Here is a 19,593-nt window from a genome sequence, read left to right as displayed (position 1 = left end):
CACAAAACTCTAGTTACTGTTTGATTAACATCACTGGTAATAATTTATAAATACTAACTTATTGGGAAAATATGAATTGTGAGTAGCAAAAGGTGAAAATTTCTTGGTGTTGTGTATGGAGAAATAAAATCTTTAAAATGTGTTGGTTGGTAAATTAGTGTTTTTCTGGAGTCTTTTGGATGAGTTTTCAAAGTATAGTAAAAGTAGGTGGACAGTCTATCTAAAAGACACTCAGGGTACCATTCAAGGATTTGTAATTCTTAAAGAAAATAGCAACGGGAGCATGAGTGATTTGATGAAAAAGTTATTCAATCTGTTTGGTTGGCATATTTGTTTTTATTTCCGCTCATGGAATTTTAGAACTACAATTGATTTCAAGGTTGCTTGTGATAGGCCTGAAAAATTGTCATCATTGACATCAGAGTTTTAAAGATATATAAGCTCTAATTAAAATCAGTTTAATTTCTAAAAGTACAATTAAAAAATTGTTTCTTTGGAAGTAGGAACATGTAACAATGTAATAATATTCAATTATCTGGCCAAGTTTCAAAGTATATTTAAATGATATGTCCAAAATAGAGGATGTTAGTGTCTACAAATCAGGAACTCACTCACCATTCATTCATTCAGTCAAATACTTTTCAAAGTACAGGTGCTCCTCAACTTCTGATAGACTTATATCCTGATCAACCCATTGTAAACTGAAAATATTGTCAATCGAAATGCACTGAATGCACCAACCTACTGACCATCTCAATTTAGCAACACAGGATACTGTCTGTTATTCTTTGTTTACTTCTGTGGTTCTGTGGCTGACTAGAAGTTGCAACTCAGAGCCACTGCCCAACATACAGGAGAACATTGTACCACTTTCACTAGCCCAGGAAAAGATCAAGATACAGTATTCAAAGTAGAGTTCCTAGTGAATGTGTGTCACTTCTGCACCATTGTATAGTCAAAAAAATCAAGGTGAAACATCATAAATCAGGAATGGCTGTACTGAGAAAAAGCAAATAACCAAGCACACCATTTGCTTTATTTAAGACAACTGTGATTTCCAAAGGAGAACTATGGTTAGTCAGTGAATTGTTACTAAGCATTCACTGAGTTGTTTCTAGGATGTAATGAAAATTAACCAAATCAGTTTGGTATTTTGTATACTTGCCAGTTCAGTTGAAAGCTTTTGTCATCTTTCTTTCTAATAGCTTTCTTTATTTTTTTAACTTCTCTGCCTACTGATGCAGCTCATTTCCTGTTCATTAAGTTCTGTATATGCAATATATGCACAGTGACCCTCTTCCTTGTGTAGGACCTCATAGTTCCCCTCAAAGTGCTTTAACAATGTGCCACTTCTTGAGCTGCTGCACTTCTTAACCTTCTCATCCTTCTCCTTGAGTGGAGGAGATAATACAGAAACTGCCTTCAAAGTCATGTTGAGCTCAATGGCTTTCCTTAGAACCATATCAGTAGGTGCAAACATTACAGTGTAGATTAAGTGGTAAAAGAGTTTGAACTATTTACAAAAATGAATGATAGATGCAAAGGACTTTCTGTTGTGTTGATTGTCTAATACTATATTTGAGTAATATGTCTTGGTTTATCATGGCACTTTAGAATTGCTTCAAATAGAGAAAACTCAGAGAATTGGTGTTAGAGATGGGCTGAAAAGTTCAAGAGTACCTAAAATTACTTTTTTGGGGGGGTGGGCTGTGATTATACCTTGGAGGCTCCAGCACCACCACCTCCCCACCCCCACAAAAAAAGAATCACCAATAAAAAAAACCAAAAATTGTCTTTTTCTTGCTAATTTACTAACATTTAATTAGTATTGATTTATAAGTTTGGTACCATTGCCACAAAGTTGCATCTTTCATTGTGATGATATACTTCATATTACCATATGTTAGAATTTCATGATTATCTGAGTTACAAAAAACTGTATCCTGAAAATCATACTAGAAAGAGAATTCATGTCAATGCAGGCCAAATAAAAAAAGTTCTCTGATGACTTTGAATCCCAAATCTCTAATACTGGAAATTCTTGAATTAAATTTTTCTGATTAATTAAACGGCTTTTATTCTTTCCTTTTCTTTTTTAAATTATGGTACTGAGGTTTGAATTCAGGGCCTCAAGCTTGCTAGGCAGGTGCTCTACCACTTGAATCATACCTCCAACCCTTTTTGCTAAAGTTACTTTTGAGATAGGGTCTTACTTTTTGTCCAGAATGGTCTAGACCACTCTTCTCCCAATCCTCCCTGAGATGACAGGCATTTACCTCTACACCCAGCTTTTTGATGGGGTCTCATGAACTTTTTTGTCCAAGCTGGCCTAGAACTGAGATTTTCCAGATCTCAGCCTCCTGCCCCTGTAGTTAGGATTACAGGCATGAGCCACCAGCTCCTAGCCAAAAGGCTTTTTGATGGATTTTTAGTTTTGAGGGTTTATATGGCCTTCCCTCCAAAGAGATCAAGACTATCTTGAAACAAAATTTTTTCCATGTACATACATTATTTGGGCCACCTTCCCCCTCTCCCCACCCTGACACTTCTGGGCAGAACCTGTTGGAAACAAAATTTTTGACTCAAACAGGAATGTAGTTTAAAGATCATTAAATCCAATTAATGTCTTTAGTTTACAATCTGGAGTCAGGCAACACTTCATTCCATAAAGTAGATCAGTGTTCTAATGGGCTGAGTGGACAGAGGTTGGTTTTATGAACAGAGAAGGACTGAAAACAACAGAAACAAAGAACAAAAAGTGGATCAGAATTTCTTCATGGTTATTTTCAAAGTTTCTTTCCTTGTCAAGTGACAACAGAAATAGAATAACAGAACAACAGACCGGTTAACGATAGGTTATCTCTGGTTACTTTGTTTAAGCAGTAAAGCAAATGGGCTTAAATCATGTCGATTGAACTGTCCTGCTTAGGAACCTTGGTTGTTACCTCTCTGTCTCAGATGATCAGGAAGTCATAGCAATTTAGTTTCACATTTGGTGATGCGGAACCCCAGCATGGACTCCATTTTGATTTTTAGTAGACTCTGAGAGTCCCAGTGCAGGAGTCTGGTCCAAATGATGGCCTCCATCTACTTAAAAAGCTGGACATCGATCTACCATTTGATCCAGCAATACCACTCTTGGGGATATACCCAAAAGACTGTTACTCCAGAGGCACCTGCACATCCATGTTTATTGCAGCACTATTCACAATAGCCAAGTTATGGAAACAGCCAAGATGCCCCAGCACTGATGAATGGATTAAGAAAATGTGGTATCTATACACAATGGAATTTTATGCAGCCATGAAGAAGAATGAAATGTTATCATTTGCTGGTAAATGGATGGAATTGGAGAACATCATTCTGAGTGAGGTTAGCCTGGTCCAAAAGACCAAAAATCGTATGTTCTCCCTCATATGTGGACATTAGATCAAGGACAAATACAACAAGGGGATTGGACTATTGAGCACATGATAAAAGCGAGAGCACACAAGGGAGGGGTGAGGATAGGTAAGACACCTAAAAAACTAGCTAGCATTTGTTGCCCTTAACGCAGAGAAACTAAAGCAGATACCTTAAAGCAACTGAGGCCAATAGGAAAAGGGGAACAGGAACTAGAGAAAAGGTTAGATCAAAAAGAATTAACCTAGAAGGTAACACCCACACACAGGAAATCAATGTGTGTCAATGCCCTGTATAGCTATCCTTATCTCAACCAGCAAAAACCCTTGTTCCTTCCTATTATTGCTTATACTCTCTCTACAACAAAATTAGAGATAAGGGCAAAATAGTTTCTGCTGGGTATTGAGTGGGGGAGTGGGAGGGGGCGGAGTGGGTGGTAAGGGAGCGGGTGGGGGCAGGGAGGAGAAATGAACCAAGCCTTGTATGCACATATGAATAATAAAAGAAAAGAAAAAAAAAACAAAACAAATGATGGCCTCCTGCAATTTTTATTTAACAGCTCTATAGGAAAAAATTTCCTATTTCAAACACTAAATGTATGCTCCATGAGGACAGGGAAGTTGTATTCTTCACTCCTGAGTCCACAGCATCTAGAAAAGACCACAACACATAATAGTCATTCAGTAAATATTTATCTAAGGTAACTTCTGTCTGTTGGAATAAAATGAATTAATTTGTTTATTGCTTTAATCCTGTTGTATAAAAATAGTTTCTGGTACTATACCTTAAAATAATATATGATCTTAAACTGAAAGAAAAGTCACAATAAAGGATCCAATTTTTTATTAAGAGCTATCACAGAATTTGTAGAAGTGAATGAGAAGGAGAAAATGAAACATACCAGTTTTTTTTCTAAAATTAGATTCATGGAAAAGAAGAAAAAGCATGAAGGGACACTTCAACACCATTGCTCAATTTATTGAAACCATTTTGAGGGAACTCTTGGTTGGGCATTTGGGTAGGGGGGATAGTTTGGTTGAAAAAGAGCAAGTCCGACCTTTCTAAGCATAGGCCCTGGAACTCTATGATCATTCCAGCCCAGACAGTCTTGCTACTCTTTGTAGTTGAATAGAAGGTGAAAGTTCTTAAGTGAGAGGTCTAGGAGTTGTCATGTTAAGCAGAAAGAATCAAGACTTGTTGACAACTTCAATGCAAGCGGAGTTGACTTGGGAGAATCAGATCAGCTGCAAGACTCCAAATTAGACTAACATTAAAGAGCTGTGTGATGTGCCTAATGATAGTGCATGATGAAGAGTCCCCTTCTCTACATGGAAGAAATTGTCTAAAAGGAAGTCACAGCCCTAAGGATGTGGAACCAAAGAGTTCAGGGTCCAGCTGGGAATCATTTGTTTAAAGTTGATTATGGAATCCTTCAAATGAAAAGTAAATTTAGGAAAGTAGCATTGGGATGGATTGAGGGCTGAAGACAAAGCCCTCAGGAACCTTCAGATTAAAAGGAAGGACAAAATGAGAAAGTAAAGACAAAAGAGGATCATTTAAAATGCGGATTAGCCCAGGGCGACTTTCCCTTTTCCAGGGCAGATCTTGTGCAGTGGAGCCTTTCTACTTGCCCTTTTCACTGTCAGTTCAGCAAATTCTGGAAAAAGAGTTGCTAAGCAAAGAAACACAATGTGCCTTGCTCCTTCTAACTTATTCTTGCTACTGGCACTTGCAGGAAACTACCCCCATCAAATTAGCCACTTGAATTGCCATAAATATCAGAGTAGCGCTGATTAAGTTCATTTGCCGGAGAGGAAAATGCATTTTAAGGAGAGGGGTCTGAGAGGGGACCAATTTTTTCCATAGTTCAAGGCATTTAAGTCCTTAAAATATGAAAATTGCCCTCAGAAGGAAAAGACTTTGCAAAAACTAACTAGTCAATTCATTTGATGAAGTTTCAGTTGTAAGAATCTCCCAGTGTCCTCCTCCTCTTTAAAGAAAGAAGAAAAAAAAAAAAACTAAAAAAAGCAATAATATAACGTTTTGTAAGGAAAAGAAAAAATTATTTATGCATGAAGAAAATGCTATAAGAGAAAACTTTTCCATTGTGGAAAGTGTACCAAACTATTAAAGCCGATTTTTAGCTGGTTTCTGTAGTGAAATTTGAGCTTGAGGTTAATTTTTTTTTTTGATTGATGCAAAAATGTAGATCTAGTCATTTAAACAAACACTCCTAGCTCTCACTACCAAAAAGTGTACTTCACCTTTGGTGTTACAGAATATTTTACAAATACCAATTTCTGGTTGAAGGCAAGATTTCCTAGATAGTCAAAACTCTTGGTTTTCCACCACCTTCCAGATTGAGAAGGGTAGAGAGTGGTCAGTATGCAGATGAATACTATGCTGACATCATGCCAACCTTTTATCTTCACAGAGAGGCCGATGAGAACTGAACTCTGAGAGTAATTTGTAGAAGCAGGACCGATGTGCACACAGAAGGAATGAAGAATGGATGTGAAGGAACGTCGGCCTTATTGCTCCCTGACCAAGAGCAGACGAGAAAAAGAGCGGCGCTATACAAATTCCTCAGCAGACAATGACGAGTGTAGGGTCCCTACGCAGAAGTCTTATAGTTCCAGTGAGACCTTGAAAGCTTTTGATCATGACTCCTCTCGGCTGCTCTATGGAAACAGAGTAAAGGATTTGGTTCACAGAGAAGCAGACGAGTATACTAGACAAGGTAGGTAATCATTCTAGCAAAACAAGGCATGCTCAAATATTGCTAACTTGTAGGAGTCACGTTTTTCTCCCCCCCAGAAGGTGACATGATTATTTTCCAGTTTTGATGTCCTATCTACTGGTTTCCAATTGTGAGAGATTAAATCGTCACACAATATTCCAAATTAGAAGTAGAAAGCCATGTATGGCACATTGGCTCCCAGACACGGTACTGACACACATGTAGAGAATAATTTCACAGCTCCACATTTATATGTGAGTTTTATGGTTTACACATGGCTACAGTGTGTGTGCATCAGGCTGAAACTCAAGTCTCTAGGGTTCCCTCTTAGTTGAATGAAGATGTTCACAAACATTGATTTTATAGTTTGAACTGGGACAAGGAGGGTAGGAGCTGTGGAAGAGGCAAGCTCACATAAGAAAGTAAGAATTATGACCCTGAACAATCTCATACTCCATCCAGCTCAGCCATCTGCAGGTGTCTATGTTATACAAAAGCCTGCCAGTGAATGCTTCCGTTTGCTTTCTCCCAGGCAAACTAGCACATTAAGATTACACCTTAAAAAAAATACTAGTTTCCCATAATATAATCCATTATGGCTTGGTCATTTGCATGTATTTCTTGAACATTTTTACATTCCTTTTTCTGCCTGTATGTCCTACCAGTGGAATAAAAACTTCTGTGACTATTTTCACAATCCTAAACCGACCAGTTTTCCCACATAAGACAGTAGTATATTTTAACAGAGGCACAGAGAGTTGTATTTTGTTTCATCTGATACAGTCTTAAGATATGGGCAGGAATACTACTATTAAAAATAAAATCCTCTTACATTTGTATTGGACATTACAGTCCACATAGAACTTAGTGTTCCTTAGCTAAGTTAATCAGGACTTGATTAAATAGACTTCAGTATTAAAGAATACATTCTTTCTCAATGATGTCACAGACCATGTGACTTAGAGTTTGATACTGGGCAGGAACAAATTTAAGAAAAAGTGATAAAAAATGCAGAAAGTTGTACAAAAGTCTGAAATACTCCCATGATTCTTTTCTCCTGTGCATTGTGGAAAGAGCTGTTCGAACTAGACTGACCCAAACCAGTTTACATTGAAGAAAATTCATTTGCATTCCTCAAGAGAGATTTTTTTTTTTCCCCTGAAAGCATGCCTTACTAAATACTGGTGTCAGCTTTCATGAAAAGGACAAAACAACTGAAGATTTTTAATTCATTTTTAAGGAGAGCTATAGTCCATATTTGAGATATGGTCAAGAGACTTACATTGCTGTACCTTGTACTGGAATTCTAAACCTGATTTTTTTCCTGTCTCCTTTTGTCTACACAGCTGAAACAGATCAGTGTACATATTTCACCAGTTTAAAAAATAATAGGTAGTGTAGAAATGTGTCAGTATGAACCCAAGTTACGAAGTCTTGATTTTTGCAACAAAAATAACTGTTTTATGCCCTGTGTGTGTTAGGGGTGGGGACCCACCTTGTGGAATACTGTTAGAAAAGGCAGCACATGTGGGTCGTGATCATGGAGGAGGCTCATCTCCACCCCAAGCAAGCATTTCATTTTGGCAGTGCAGAGGATGCTTACTTAAACAGGTTAAAAATAGAGCACTGAAATTTTCACCTCCTAGGCAGCGTTAATCCAGTGCAGACTGTTGTTGACGACACTGGTGACACCATCTGTGGAAACCCTGGAACTCAAGTTCTTGGGGGACCAAACAGTTCTATTACTCAGCTCCTTGCAGGCCAGGGACTCCTGAAGGAAAAAAGGGGCTTAAGAAAGAGAAAGTGAGCCAGGTGGCAGATGGAGGCCTCTTGTCGGGAGCTGAATGGAGTTGGGAGTAGAGGTTTAAGAGCAGAAGGGAAATGAAAAGCAAAAGTGCAGTATTTGATATATTTGATGATTCACTCAACAGACTCCTTTGTAAATCGAAATTTATTAAAAACATCAATGGAACATGCTGCTAATCCTAGCCAGCGTGTACTGATGCCTTCCTGTGTGCCAGTGCACTAAGCAGGCTGCTGCATGGTCACTGATGAAGTAGATCCCCACAGTAGCTTCTTTTTACAGATAGAGACATTTGAGGCTTGGGGAGCCTAAGGCTAGCACCCACCACAGGCTGGAACTTGAACCCAAGCCAGTCTACCTCTAGTGCTGAGGCTTGGAATCGCTGCAGAAATCTCTGCCAAAGCAGAAAACAAGCAATCCAGTGTAATAATTGCCCCTTCACTTATTCGAGTCGATTTTGTTCAGTTCTGCAGTAAAATGGTGGTGAGGTAGATAGTGAGAAGTGAGCAACCTTAAGACAAACATATAGGGAATAAAATTGATTCGATTTTGTAATGGAGTGGATGAGGGTGAGGGAAGTGTTGCAAATACTTTTTCTTCCCTGTGGTTTGATATGGGGAGAGTTTGTGGCAGGTGTGGTAGGTGTACAAGAGAAATGAATACGAAAAGGCTGCTATCAGATTATGTTTTTCTTGAGCAAGAGTAATGAAAAATCCTTCCAGGCTTTCATTTTCTTTGAACCTGACAAATGTCAGTTTTTCCTCACTGAGTATTATACTGTGGGATTAATTATTTAATTGACAAAATGTACTTCCTGCCATAGCTTCTGACATCATACACATAATAAAAATGAAAGATTAAAAATATTAATAGTAGCCAGAGATCTTTGAAACAATTCCAAAGAATCATGCTAATTTAACTTGGCCACAGAGTTTTAAAACAGCTCTTCAGTCTGGATCTGCTTCTTCCTTGAATGACACAGGAAAATGTCACTTCAGCTGGAGGAAGGGATAAGAGAGACCCTGTTAATGCAATTACATGGAGAATTCAAATGGAGAAATACAGTGTTTTTATTTTTATCGACTAATTTTATGGCCTATCATCAAACTTGTTTTTAATCATTTTGTATGGCCGGCAGGTGCTACCTTTAATTACGTGTTATATTCAGATCCTGTACAGCCAGGGATGATTTCGTTTTCACCGTAATGTATAATTTGACTGGATCTCACATGGATCTCCTTCTCTCTATTTAAGTCTCCTCTTGTGGTTTGTGAGTGATGGAAATAGTTGCTCTTTCAGCAGCTGTGCAGCTCTCTGTAGGTGTGACGGGGTTAGAGTAACAATGGCATGTTTTGCATTCTTGGATACTATTTTCTTTGATTCATCTTTGAAGAGAATTTATCCCATCAGGTCTGAAACACATTTCCTTATGAGACAGCTGCAGAAGATCATCCCACAGTTTTGGAGAAGGGATAAAATAAAAGACCTTTTTTCCCTTTCTCTACTGCAGCGCTCTGTGCTATGCACGTGCCTGTAGTATTCTTGACCAAACAAGAATGTTTATCAAGTCCAACAAGGAATGTTGGCCCTAAGGGTAATTTTTGCAAAGATGTGATGTCTGGAAATAGGAGTACTGTTAGTCTGCTGAGCTATAAGCCCAAAAAGAACCACCTTTGAGACAGCTCTCACCCAAAGTGTTTAATAGTAAGCTATGTTGGGGTCATGAGCTGCAGAGTTTTAAAATGAAAAGATTACCGTTCATTCTTAATTTCTACAATGGCAATAGAGAGGAAGATTGTTGGTTTTTATATTTGAAAAACATCATCCTATCTATGTTTATATGTGACTGAAATCAAAATAGAAAACAAAAAAGGAAATAAGAAGACAGATTGACAAAAGAGCCACTCTCTGTTTGCTAGGCATGACCCACCTGTGATCTTCCTGAGTTCTGGTTCCACCTGCAAAAACTCTTCTCTTTGGGACTTGCCTGCTCTTCATTCTTACTATAGTCGGTCAAGTCCAAGCAGCCCCCAAAAACATGACTGTACTTCTTACCGCACAGCATGGTTGGTTCGAGACCAGTTCACATATAGTTTGGGGTATTCTGCTGAGGAGAGGGAAGAAAGGGAAGGAAAGTAGATCCCACAAGCCCCAGTTCCCCTCTGTTACACCTACTTAGTAGGCTGCATTATAACCCTTTTATTTGTTTATTTTATTTATTTATTGTGTGTGGTGCTGGTGATGGGGAAAGGGCCTTGAGCATGCCAAGCAAGCACTCTTCTACTGAGTTTCATCACCAGCCCTAGTCCACCTTTTATGCAATTTTCCAGAAATAGACCTGCCCCTTAGCAAAGAAGAAACAAGCAAACAAAAAACCATTAGTAGAACAGTCTGGGCTCTCCTGTAAATATGTACCCAAGATTCTAGCATGACAAAAGCTTGAACCTCATCCACCCTTCTCCCAGCTGACCCTTTACCTCCTTGAGTGATCAAGGGTGCAAATGAGATCTGGAATCTATTAGGGTCCTGAAGGACCAAGCTGAAGCAGATACTTTTCCCTTTAGGCCAGATGAGCACTCAGAATAGGGTGAGATCAAAAGAATTTCATGGCTTTGTGGTTCCAGAGAGAGGCTGACCTGCCTCTCCCATGGACCCTGCTTTAGAGAATGTCACCTTACGGGAACATCTGGTTTTCTTTTCTCCTCAGCAAATGGGGGACCTAAACAGATGCATTTATTATAAGAATGCAAGCTACAGAAACCAGGGAGTAGAAAGGCTTATCCTTGGCTTCCCACTGTTTCTGAAAGTACCCCAGGGAAAGAGTATGCTTAATGGCACCCAGCAAGCAGGAAGTGGGATAGGATGCAAATAGACAAATGAGGAAGCAGGCATTCAAAATGGAGCAATGGAGATAAGATGATGACTCAAACCAAAATTTAAAATTATAATAAGAGCACTTACCAAAAAAAAAAAAGAGCACTTACAGAAATCCAAGAACAGCAATAACAAAAAACCCACTGTCAAAAAAACCAATAATGACAATCAAACAGTAGAGGAATAAAAGCCATAATTTATAAAACTAAAAAATACAATAGGCTGGGAGGTATAGCTCAATGTAGAACACATGCTTATTAGGTACAAGGCCCTGAATTCAATCTCCAGTACCAAAATAAAAATAAAATAAATAGGCAGGCACTGGTTACTTGCACTTGTAATCCTAGGTACTCAGGAGGAAGAGATCAGGGGATTAAGGTTTGAGTCTAACCCAGTCAGAAAAAGTTCCTGAGACCCCATCTCAACCAATAGCTGGGTATGGTGGCACACACTGTCTTCCCAGCTACATGGTAGGCTGAGATCAGGAGGATTGTGGTCCCAGGCCAGCCCATGGAAATATTTCAAGAGACCCCATCTCAACGGGAAAAGCAAAAGACATGCTCCTGTCATCCCACCTACTGTGGGAAGCAGAAATAGTAGGATCATTGTCCAGACTGGCTCTGGCAAAAAGGGAGACCCTGTCTCCAAAATAACCAGAGCAAAAAGCACTGGAGGCATGGCTTAAGTGGCAAAGTATCTACCTAGCAATAACTAAGTCCTAAAGTCAAACCCAGTAATGCCAAAAAAATAAAATAAAAGAAGTAGATTTGTTGAAGACGAGAGAGTTGTCATTGTTGAAATTCAAATTATCAGTTTTAAAGGCCAAGTAGAATGGATACCCAAAACAGAAACAAAATTCAGGTGAATACACACACACACACACACACACACACACACACATCACTAAGTGCTTACTAGAACAATTGTTTAACTTTAGTGATAAAGATTCTAGAGAGAAAAATTAAGTTACTTTTCTTGTTACTTAAAAAGAAAAAAAAAGAAGACTAATAATGAATTTCTCATCTGCAACAGTGGAATGTTGAAGACAGTGGAATAATAGCTCTTGAGAGAAAGGAACTACAACCCTTGGATCCTGTCTGCATACAAGACATTGCAGGGAAGGAAAGATGTCTTTTCTCACTCATCACTAAGGTGCATTACTAAGGCTCTTATAACAAATAACCTATTAACAAGAGAACAGCACAGAAATGTATTGAAGGTTTATGTGCCATTGGAGCTTTCATAACAAAAGGACACAAAGAAACAGGATCATGTATATATATTTATGCTTACATTTATTTGGTAAAGAGGTGGCTAGCCATGGAGAAGAATGGGCAGATGGGGTATGATCTGATGGTAACACAGGGGCAAAGAACTTTCCCTTCCATGCCCTGAAATTTTGATAATTTGAGTCAATGAAACAGACTCATGATCAGGCATGGTGGCTCACATCTATAATCCCAGCTACTTGGGAGGCAGTGATTGGGAGGATCAAAGTTTGAGAACAGCCTGGACAAAACATGTGCTGAGACCCGCCCATCTCAATCAATAAGCTGGGTGTGGTGGCACACACTGTCATCTCAGCTATGCAGTAGCCATAGGAAGATCGAAGTGCAGGCCAACCCCAGGCAAAAGCACAAGACCTTACCTGAAAGATGACCAAAGCAAAAACAACTGGAGGTGTGGGTCAAGTGGTAGAGTGCCTGCCTAGAAGTGCAAGGCCTTGAGTTTAAATCCAGTACTGCCAGCATAAAATAAAACAAAATGAAAAACAAAACAACAAAAAAAGAACCCTCACAACAAACAGGAGAAAAGCATACAAGTTTATTAACCTGAACTCATATGGGAGTCACACAAAGTAGGAAACTCAAAGAGCCTGATGGTTGACACCTAAGTAGCATTATGAGCTACAGAAAGAAGTCTTGGCTTGGGGCTTCTGGGGTGGGGGACAGGGAAGCTGTGACAGGCTGTGGAAGGGAAGGGGAGGAAATGAACAGTGAACAAAGGCCATCTTTTATTCAAATTAAATCTCTCCATAAAAACCCTTCCAAGAATAGATGGTTGCTTGTGGCAAAGTCTCTCTGAAGGAAGTGTCAGGCCTTTGGTCTCCTCCTGTAAGTTAATCTTTTCTGTTCAGAGATCTGTAAGGGAGAGTCCTGGACAATTTTGCTCCTTCTGGATCAAGTGCCCTCAGATAAGGGAACCTGACAAGGCCTGTGGGTTCACATTCTTCTCTGTGTGTGTTTTTGTGTTTCCTGCAGGCAGAGGAAGTGGGTCCCTCTCCAGTGAGAGTCCTATGATCTGCTTTAGGGGAGAAGATCAGAGAGTACCTTCCCAGGTTTTCTGATCTGCTTTAAGGGAGTGACCCGAGGAAGATGAGAGTGGCCTCTTTGTTTTCCCTGTCTTGTCAAATGCCAAGGCGCCATGTTTGGAGTAGCTTGCCCTGAATGCTATCCAGATCACTCATCCCTCAGAGGAAATAAAAGCTATTTAAGAAATGCAAAGATTCAGAGACCATCTGAAGAATGTACACCATAGTATTCAAGCAGGGACACCAACTGAATCAGAATCATGACCTACGAAAAGGAGAGATGATGAGAAATCAGCTTTGCGATGCATCTAGCTGAATCTCAAGTGATGATTGTAGAAAACTGGAAATGTGTATGGAGCATGACGAGAGAAACCCTAATAAAGGCTAGCATTGAACCCATTTAGAAATCTCAGCAAAATCCAGTAGTGCTAGTAGTTGGTGGAAAGTGGTAGAGAAAGTAAAAGTGTTCTAAAATCTCAGAGAGGAAAACAGTTATGAAATAGATCTTTCACATTGTGGAGAGGAATAATTGCTACCTTGCATTCATATAATAATGGAAAACATGTATTTGAATATGAATGTGGGAAAGGGAAGGCAATCATTAGTGGAATGAAAAAGGCACAATAGACCTACCTAATTAGCAGGGGAAAGGGAATGAATGGCAATCTGACCAAATTAGCAAAAACAGCTCCCAGGAAAAGGAGGAAACAAGGAAAACCATGAATAATCATAAAACAAGGTGGAAGGAGTCACATCTGTGCTACATATTACCTGAAAAGTAAATGTTCTGAATTTTGACCTAAGCTATTGAAATGTTATTGGTATTTATAAAGAATGCACTTAAAATAGTAAAAAAAAAAATTGAGAATAAAAAAAATCAGGTAAATACAAACAAAAAGAAAGCAGGAATGGCTTCATTAATTTCAAGAAAGGTGGGATTTTTTATTAAAAACTCTGAAATTGTGGTGGCAATATAGGTCAGTGGTTGAGTACTTGCCTAGTATTCCTGAAGCCCTGGGTTCGATCCCAAACACTACAGAACAACCAAACAAAACAAAATAATCTCTAAACAGGATAAAGAGAACCGTTAAGTAAATGACAAGAGACATAAATATAGAGAAGATGAGACCTCTTAAACAATATTGGGGCTAAATTTCTAAAGCAAATTATTTTAGAAGAAAAAGATCATTAAAATATATTTTATTGTGCTATTTTATTGCACCTTCTTCAGAACCAGGCATACCTAAAAGATGAAAAGAAAGAGAGCAATTTTATATTAATAATAAACTTAGCTAAGAAAAACAAACAGAAATATTCCTCCTTCATACTATGTCCCTTGACTATGGTAAGAAACAATAGAAAATAATAAAATTAAAATTCCTCTTCCAAAATTTATGGAAGATAGTAAAAGCCATAATCATAGGACAAATATATTGTTAAGGAATATGTTTAAAGAATAAAAATCCATAGAAAAGGAATTTACCATAAATTTTAAGAAATTAGTAAATATCAGAAAAATAAAAGAGACAAGAAGTTGGATAATCAAGATAAAACTAAAATTATAAACAAAAGAGGTGATTATTAAAAAAGACTACTTAGAGGGCCCTTCATGGTCCTGGTTAAGGGACCATTAGAAAAAAAATAAGGAAAGATGCTGAAAAGACTGAAACAACTAAACAGGACTATTCTAAGCAATGAATTTGAAAAATCTAGAGGAATTTATTACTTCTCAAAAATTAACCCAAATGATTTTAGATCAGGAGAAAACTTGTCAAAACCAACTTTCTCCAGAGAGATCAGGAAGGCAATTAAAAGAAGCACCATTAAAAAGTACCAGATAGATTCCTAGGTGAATTTTACATAACCTTCAAGTCTATGCCAGGCTTGAGCTCAGTGGTGGCTCACACCTATCATCCCAGCTACTCCTGAGGCAGAGATCTGGAGGATCGTGCTCTGAGGCCAGTCCTGGGCCAAAACACAAGACCCTATCTGAAAAGCAAGGGAAAGCAAAGAGGGCTGGGGTTGTGGCTTGAAGAGTAGAGTGCTGTCTAGCAAAATTCAGGCCCTGAGTTCAAACCCCAGTACCACCAATAAGTCCAACTAAAGCTATTCAGCACCACACACCACCTCCTCTCCCAAAGAAGGATGGCATCAAAACTCATGTTATGAGTAGTTTCTCAACTATACTTCCAGTATATTTTCCTGCAGTCATTTTGGAGATGGAGTCTCCCGAACTATCTGTCCAGGCTGGCCTTGAACTGCACCAAGATCCTCCTGCTCTCAGCCTCCCAAATAGTTAGGATTACAGGTGTGAGCCACCTGCACCTGACTATTCTTTTTGTATATTGCTAGAGTCTTACATGAAAATAGTTGTTTAAAATTTTTACACACATATTGAGAAATAAGTTTGGCCTCTACTGCTCTGTTCTGTACTATTTTAGTCAAGTTTTGCCTCAAGGTTATGCCAACTTTATAACATGAAGTGTGGTTCAAGCAGTAGAGGGCCTTCTTTACAAGTATGAAGCACTGAATTCAAACCCCAATCTCACCAAAAGAAAACAAAAAGAATGCTATGTTAGACTAAATTAATAACCCAGTGTTTACTAATCCTTGCTGATCATGCAAGGATTTTTCAATGCTAAGAAATCTATTAACATAATTAGGTTAATAAATCAAAGTAGAAAAACATGATCTTATTGATAGATGATGAGAAAGTTTTAGATAAAATTTAGAAACCATTCTTTATTATAATAAAGCTCACTAAGTAAAAGAGGAAAAAGCAATTAAATATGGTAGTTATATTTAAGATAATCATTCAAAAAATTAAACTGCATTCTAAATGGTCAAATACTAGGATATTACAATTAAAATCGGGAGCATAAAAAACTCATCTAATCTCACAATTGCTGTTCAAAATTGCTTAGATGTTTTAGTAATTGCAATAAGAAAAGAAATTAAAACAATTGATACCTACTTTGGAAAAAAATAAAATCAGCTCTTTTGTTCAATATGTGACTGCATGCAAAAACCATGTGTCTTTAGAAATAAAAAACATAGAACTTGAAATGAATTTGGCACTTAAAAACCATGTGTCTTTAGAAATAAAAAACATAGAACTTGAAATGAATTTGGCACTTGAATGAATTCAAGGTAAATATACAGATGACATAAGTAATGTAGCATGTGAGTTAGGCTATATGTTCTGAATTCAGATGACTTGTGTTTGGATCCCAGTTCTACCATTCATTATCTGAGTGGCAGATGACCTAGTCTTGGCCAAATAACTCACTTGACAAATTACTTAAGTTTTCTATTTCTTTTTTTTTTTTTGTCCAATGTTTTGAGGAAGGGTCTCATTATGGAGTTCAGGCTGTCCTTGAAGTTGAGATTCTCTTGCCTAAGGCTCTGGAGTGCTGGAATTGCAGGCATGAGGCTCCATGTGTCTGTTACATACTATTATTATTAAGCATTGATAACAATTCAGCAATAACTGAATAAATTTAGAAATCAAAAATGTCCTATCACAAAAGCAACAGACACTACAAATTTATTTGGAGTAAATTTTACAAGCATGATATGGGGTTCAGTATGAAGGGATCAATAAAATATTATTGAAAGGAAATGCAAGATCTGAATTAATGAAAAGATGGGATAACTAAAAATGCATAGAAGTTGAAGCTATCAAATAATATCCCAATTAAGTAGGGTTATTGTGAATTAATGTAGATGATCTGAGAATTTATGTGGAAGAATAAATGTCTGAAAATGGTAAAAAAAAAACATATTTAAAAAGCAAATAGTAAGGATGAAATGGCCTTATTATATAATTTCTAAATTGCTGTGAAGCACTGTAATCACATCTATGTATTACTGGTATAAACACTAACAAGTAAATCAGTGCAGTAGACTAAAATTTCAGAAATAGAGCCTGGTGTATATGAAAACAACATAGAACAAAAAAATTTTATTCAATGGTATTTGATAAATGGTTCTGGCACAACTGGCTATCCATCTGGAAGAATATATAATTGGACTCATATCTCTCAGCATATTCAAAAATAAATTAAGATGGATTAAAGACAAATGTAAAAGAAAATAAAGCAATAAGAGTTCTGGAAGCTAATTTGGGAAACTGAATAGCACAGGGAAGACTTGAGCCATGAGGAGCAGAAACTCCAAACACTGTGGCTTAAACACCTAAGAGAATTATTTTCTTACAAATAATTCCAAAGGCAGACTTTCCAGAAATCAAAGATGCCATCGACAACCTAGGTTGCCTCTATATTTTTTTGCTTTGCCATCCTTAGCATGTGGCTTTTGTCCCACGGATCTGCTGTACTTTCAAATTCCTGTTGAAATAAGAATGAACGGAAAGGTGAGAAGACCTCATCTCCACATTGGACTATTTCTTTTACTCCCCTGAGACTTCTTCCTACAACTCTTTTTTCAGAACTGTGTTCCATGGCCATTCTTAGCTACACAAGAAGAGGAAACATGTACTATTTTTACTTTCTAGTCCTTATAACAGAAGGTGGCAAGGAGAAAGTGGTTGTGAATTCACAGTCTGTTACAAGCACTATATGTGCACCCCAAGAGTAGGGGAGACCATTTTAATGGAAACAAAGCCCTGAAGAAAAAATAGCTTAAATGATTATTTTTATTTCAGACCTTTTATACATAAATTAAAATACCCAGAAACAAAATCATTAGATTATGAAATATTTTTCTCATCCATGTGGCATATCTGAGGTTTCTATCTATAATATACTGAGTGACTTTTACAAATTGAAAACAGAAAGACAAACAACCTAGTGAGAAAATGGCACGAATAGACAATTCACAAAAGAAAATTTCATATGGTCAGTAAGCATGAAAAGGTGAATCAGTTTTCCTCTGAGTCTGAAAAAGATGACCTAATTTCAAATTTTACTTCCCCAAGACATAACTCCTAACCTTCACTGACCTTCATTGTACTTCTTTAACCAACCATTCATGTATCCAAGGGATTACCGGTGATTTGCTTAGGAGGTTCTTCCCAGTGTGGTAAAGAGAAAACTCTGGTCTCCCTAGTTGGCATTAGGACCACATGTTGCCAAAGAGACAGTCACAGCTCCAGAGTGGTATTGATCAAGTTCTTCAGATATGCAAAACTTACTGACCTACACATTCCATCCTGGCATCCTCCATGTTGTTTTCATGGTTAAACACATGATCCTTATCAACTTCTAAACACAGCACACTCCTAAAGTGAAGACTTTCTGCATAATTGTGAAATTTTGGCTTAGGAAGAAGCTACAACAAACAATAACAAAAAAAAAAAGAAGCAACTCATGAATAGGTTTATTCAAATCTTTGTTCAAAAACTCTTCTAAAAGCGTGTGAAATATAGACAACAAAATTTTTACCCACGGAATTGCCACCACCACCACCACCACCACCACCACCAACACAACCTGAAAGAAAGAAAAGAAAAACAAAAAAATATTAGAAGATGTATTTGGAACATGGGTCCATGAGGGAAACCTACTAATTTTAAATCCCCAAAGGTCAAAGGCAGAAGATAATCCCTGCTTTGGAACTGGAGCAGGTTGATTATACACTTTTGGGGATTGCAGAAGAAAAACAACTTTCCAGACAGCCATACTTATGCAGCCTGTTAATGTCCATGCTGTCCTCGTCGTTGGTTTCAATTCAGGATGAACTCTAGAGATAGTCTTCATTGGAGGAGTCAGGTCAGAGACAGCATAGTGCCTTTTCAGATTTGAATTTAAGGATCTTTCTGTGTAGTGAGGCTGGCCTTGAACTTGCTGTGTAGCCCAAGCTGGCCTCAAACTCTCAATGCTCCTGCCTCAGCCTCCTGAGGGCTGGGATTACAGATGTGCACCTGTATGTGTGTGTATGTATATGTGACAAAGGATTCACATATAGGATATATAAGTAGCTCCTACAAATCAATAAATAACAAAAGATAGATAGCCCAATTTCAAAATGTGCCCAAAAAAAGAACCTTCTAGAAGAAATGTTGCACTAAAGATACACAAATACCGAATAAATACAAGAAAAAGTGCTCAACACAGCCATCAAGGAACTGGAAATTAAAACCACAATGAGACACTGCTACTCACCCACTAAAAATGATCAAAGTACATTATATTCATGTATGAAAATGTCATAATGAATCCCATTATTTTGTACAATTACTATACACAAAAAAAAAAAAAAGAGAGAGAGAGCAATCTAGTCCAGATGTAGCAGCATGTGCCTGTAATCCTGGCACTCAGAAGGCAGAGGCAGGGTTACATCGTGAGAGCCTGTCTCAAAAAACCAAACCAAACCAAAACGAAAATCCACAGCAGCAAACATGGGTGAGATGGGCTGATAGAAATATAAAAGGCACAACAGCACAAGTAATTTGGAAACTGGGGATTTCTTATATAAACTTAAAAGTAACATCTCCCCCTT

At 37.8% G+C, this 19,593-nt stretch overlaps 1 protein-coding gene across 24 annotated transcripts in view; it reads left to right on the top strand.

The window, feature by feature from the left end:
- The window catches only part of Tenm3 (teneurin transmembrane protein 3), a 2,373,066-nt gene that overhangs the window by 1,924,361 nt on the left and 429,112 nt on the right, over positions 1-19,593 (top strand). For all 24 annotated transcript variants that reach the window (XM_074054924.1, XM_074054923.1, XM_074054922.1 and 21 more), the window contains one exon: positions 5,837-6,142. In XM_074054924.1, coding sequence (XP_073911025.1) covers positions 5,911-6,142 — 232 coding nt within the window. In that variant the 5' untranslated portion in view covers positions 5,837-5,910. The remainder of the gene's footprint in view (positions 1-5,836; positions 6,143-19,593) is intronic.

The sequence above is a fragment of the Castor canadensis genome, chromosome 14 (genome assembly GCF_047511655.1).
Source record: "Castor canadensis chromosome 14, mCasCan1.hap1v2, whole genome shotgun sequence".
NCBI classification, from domain to species: domain Eukaryota; kingdom Metazoa; phylum Chordata; class Mammalia; order Rodentia; family Castoridae; genus Castor; species Castor canadensis.
Note: the sequence above shows the minus strand (reverse complement) of the source record. Positions and strands in the feature narration are given on the sequence as shown.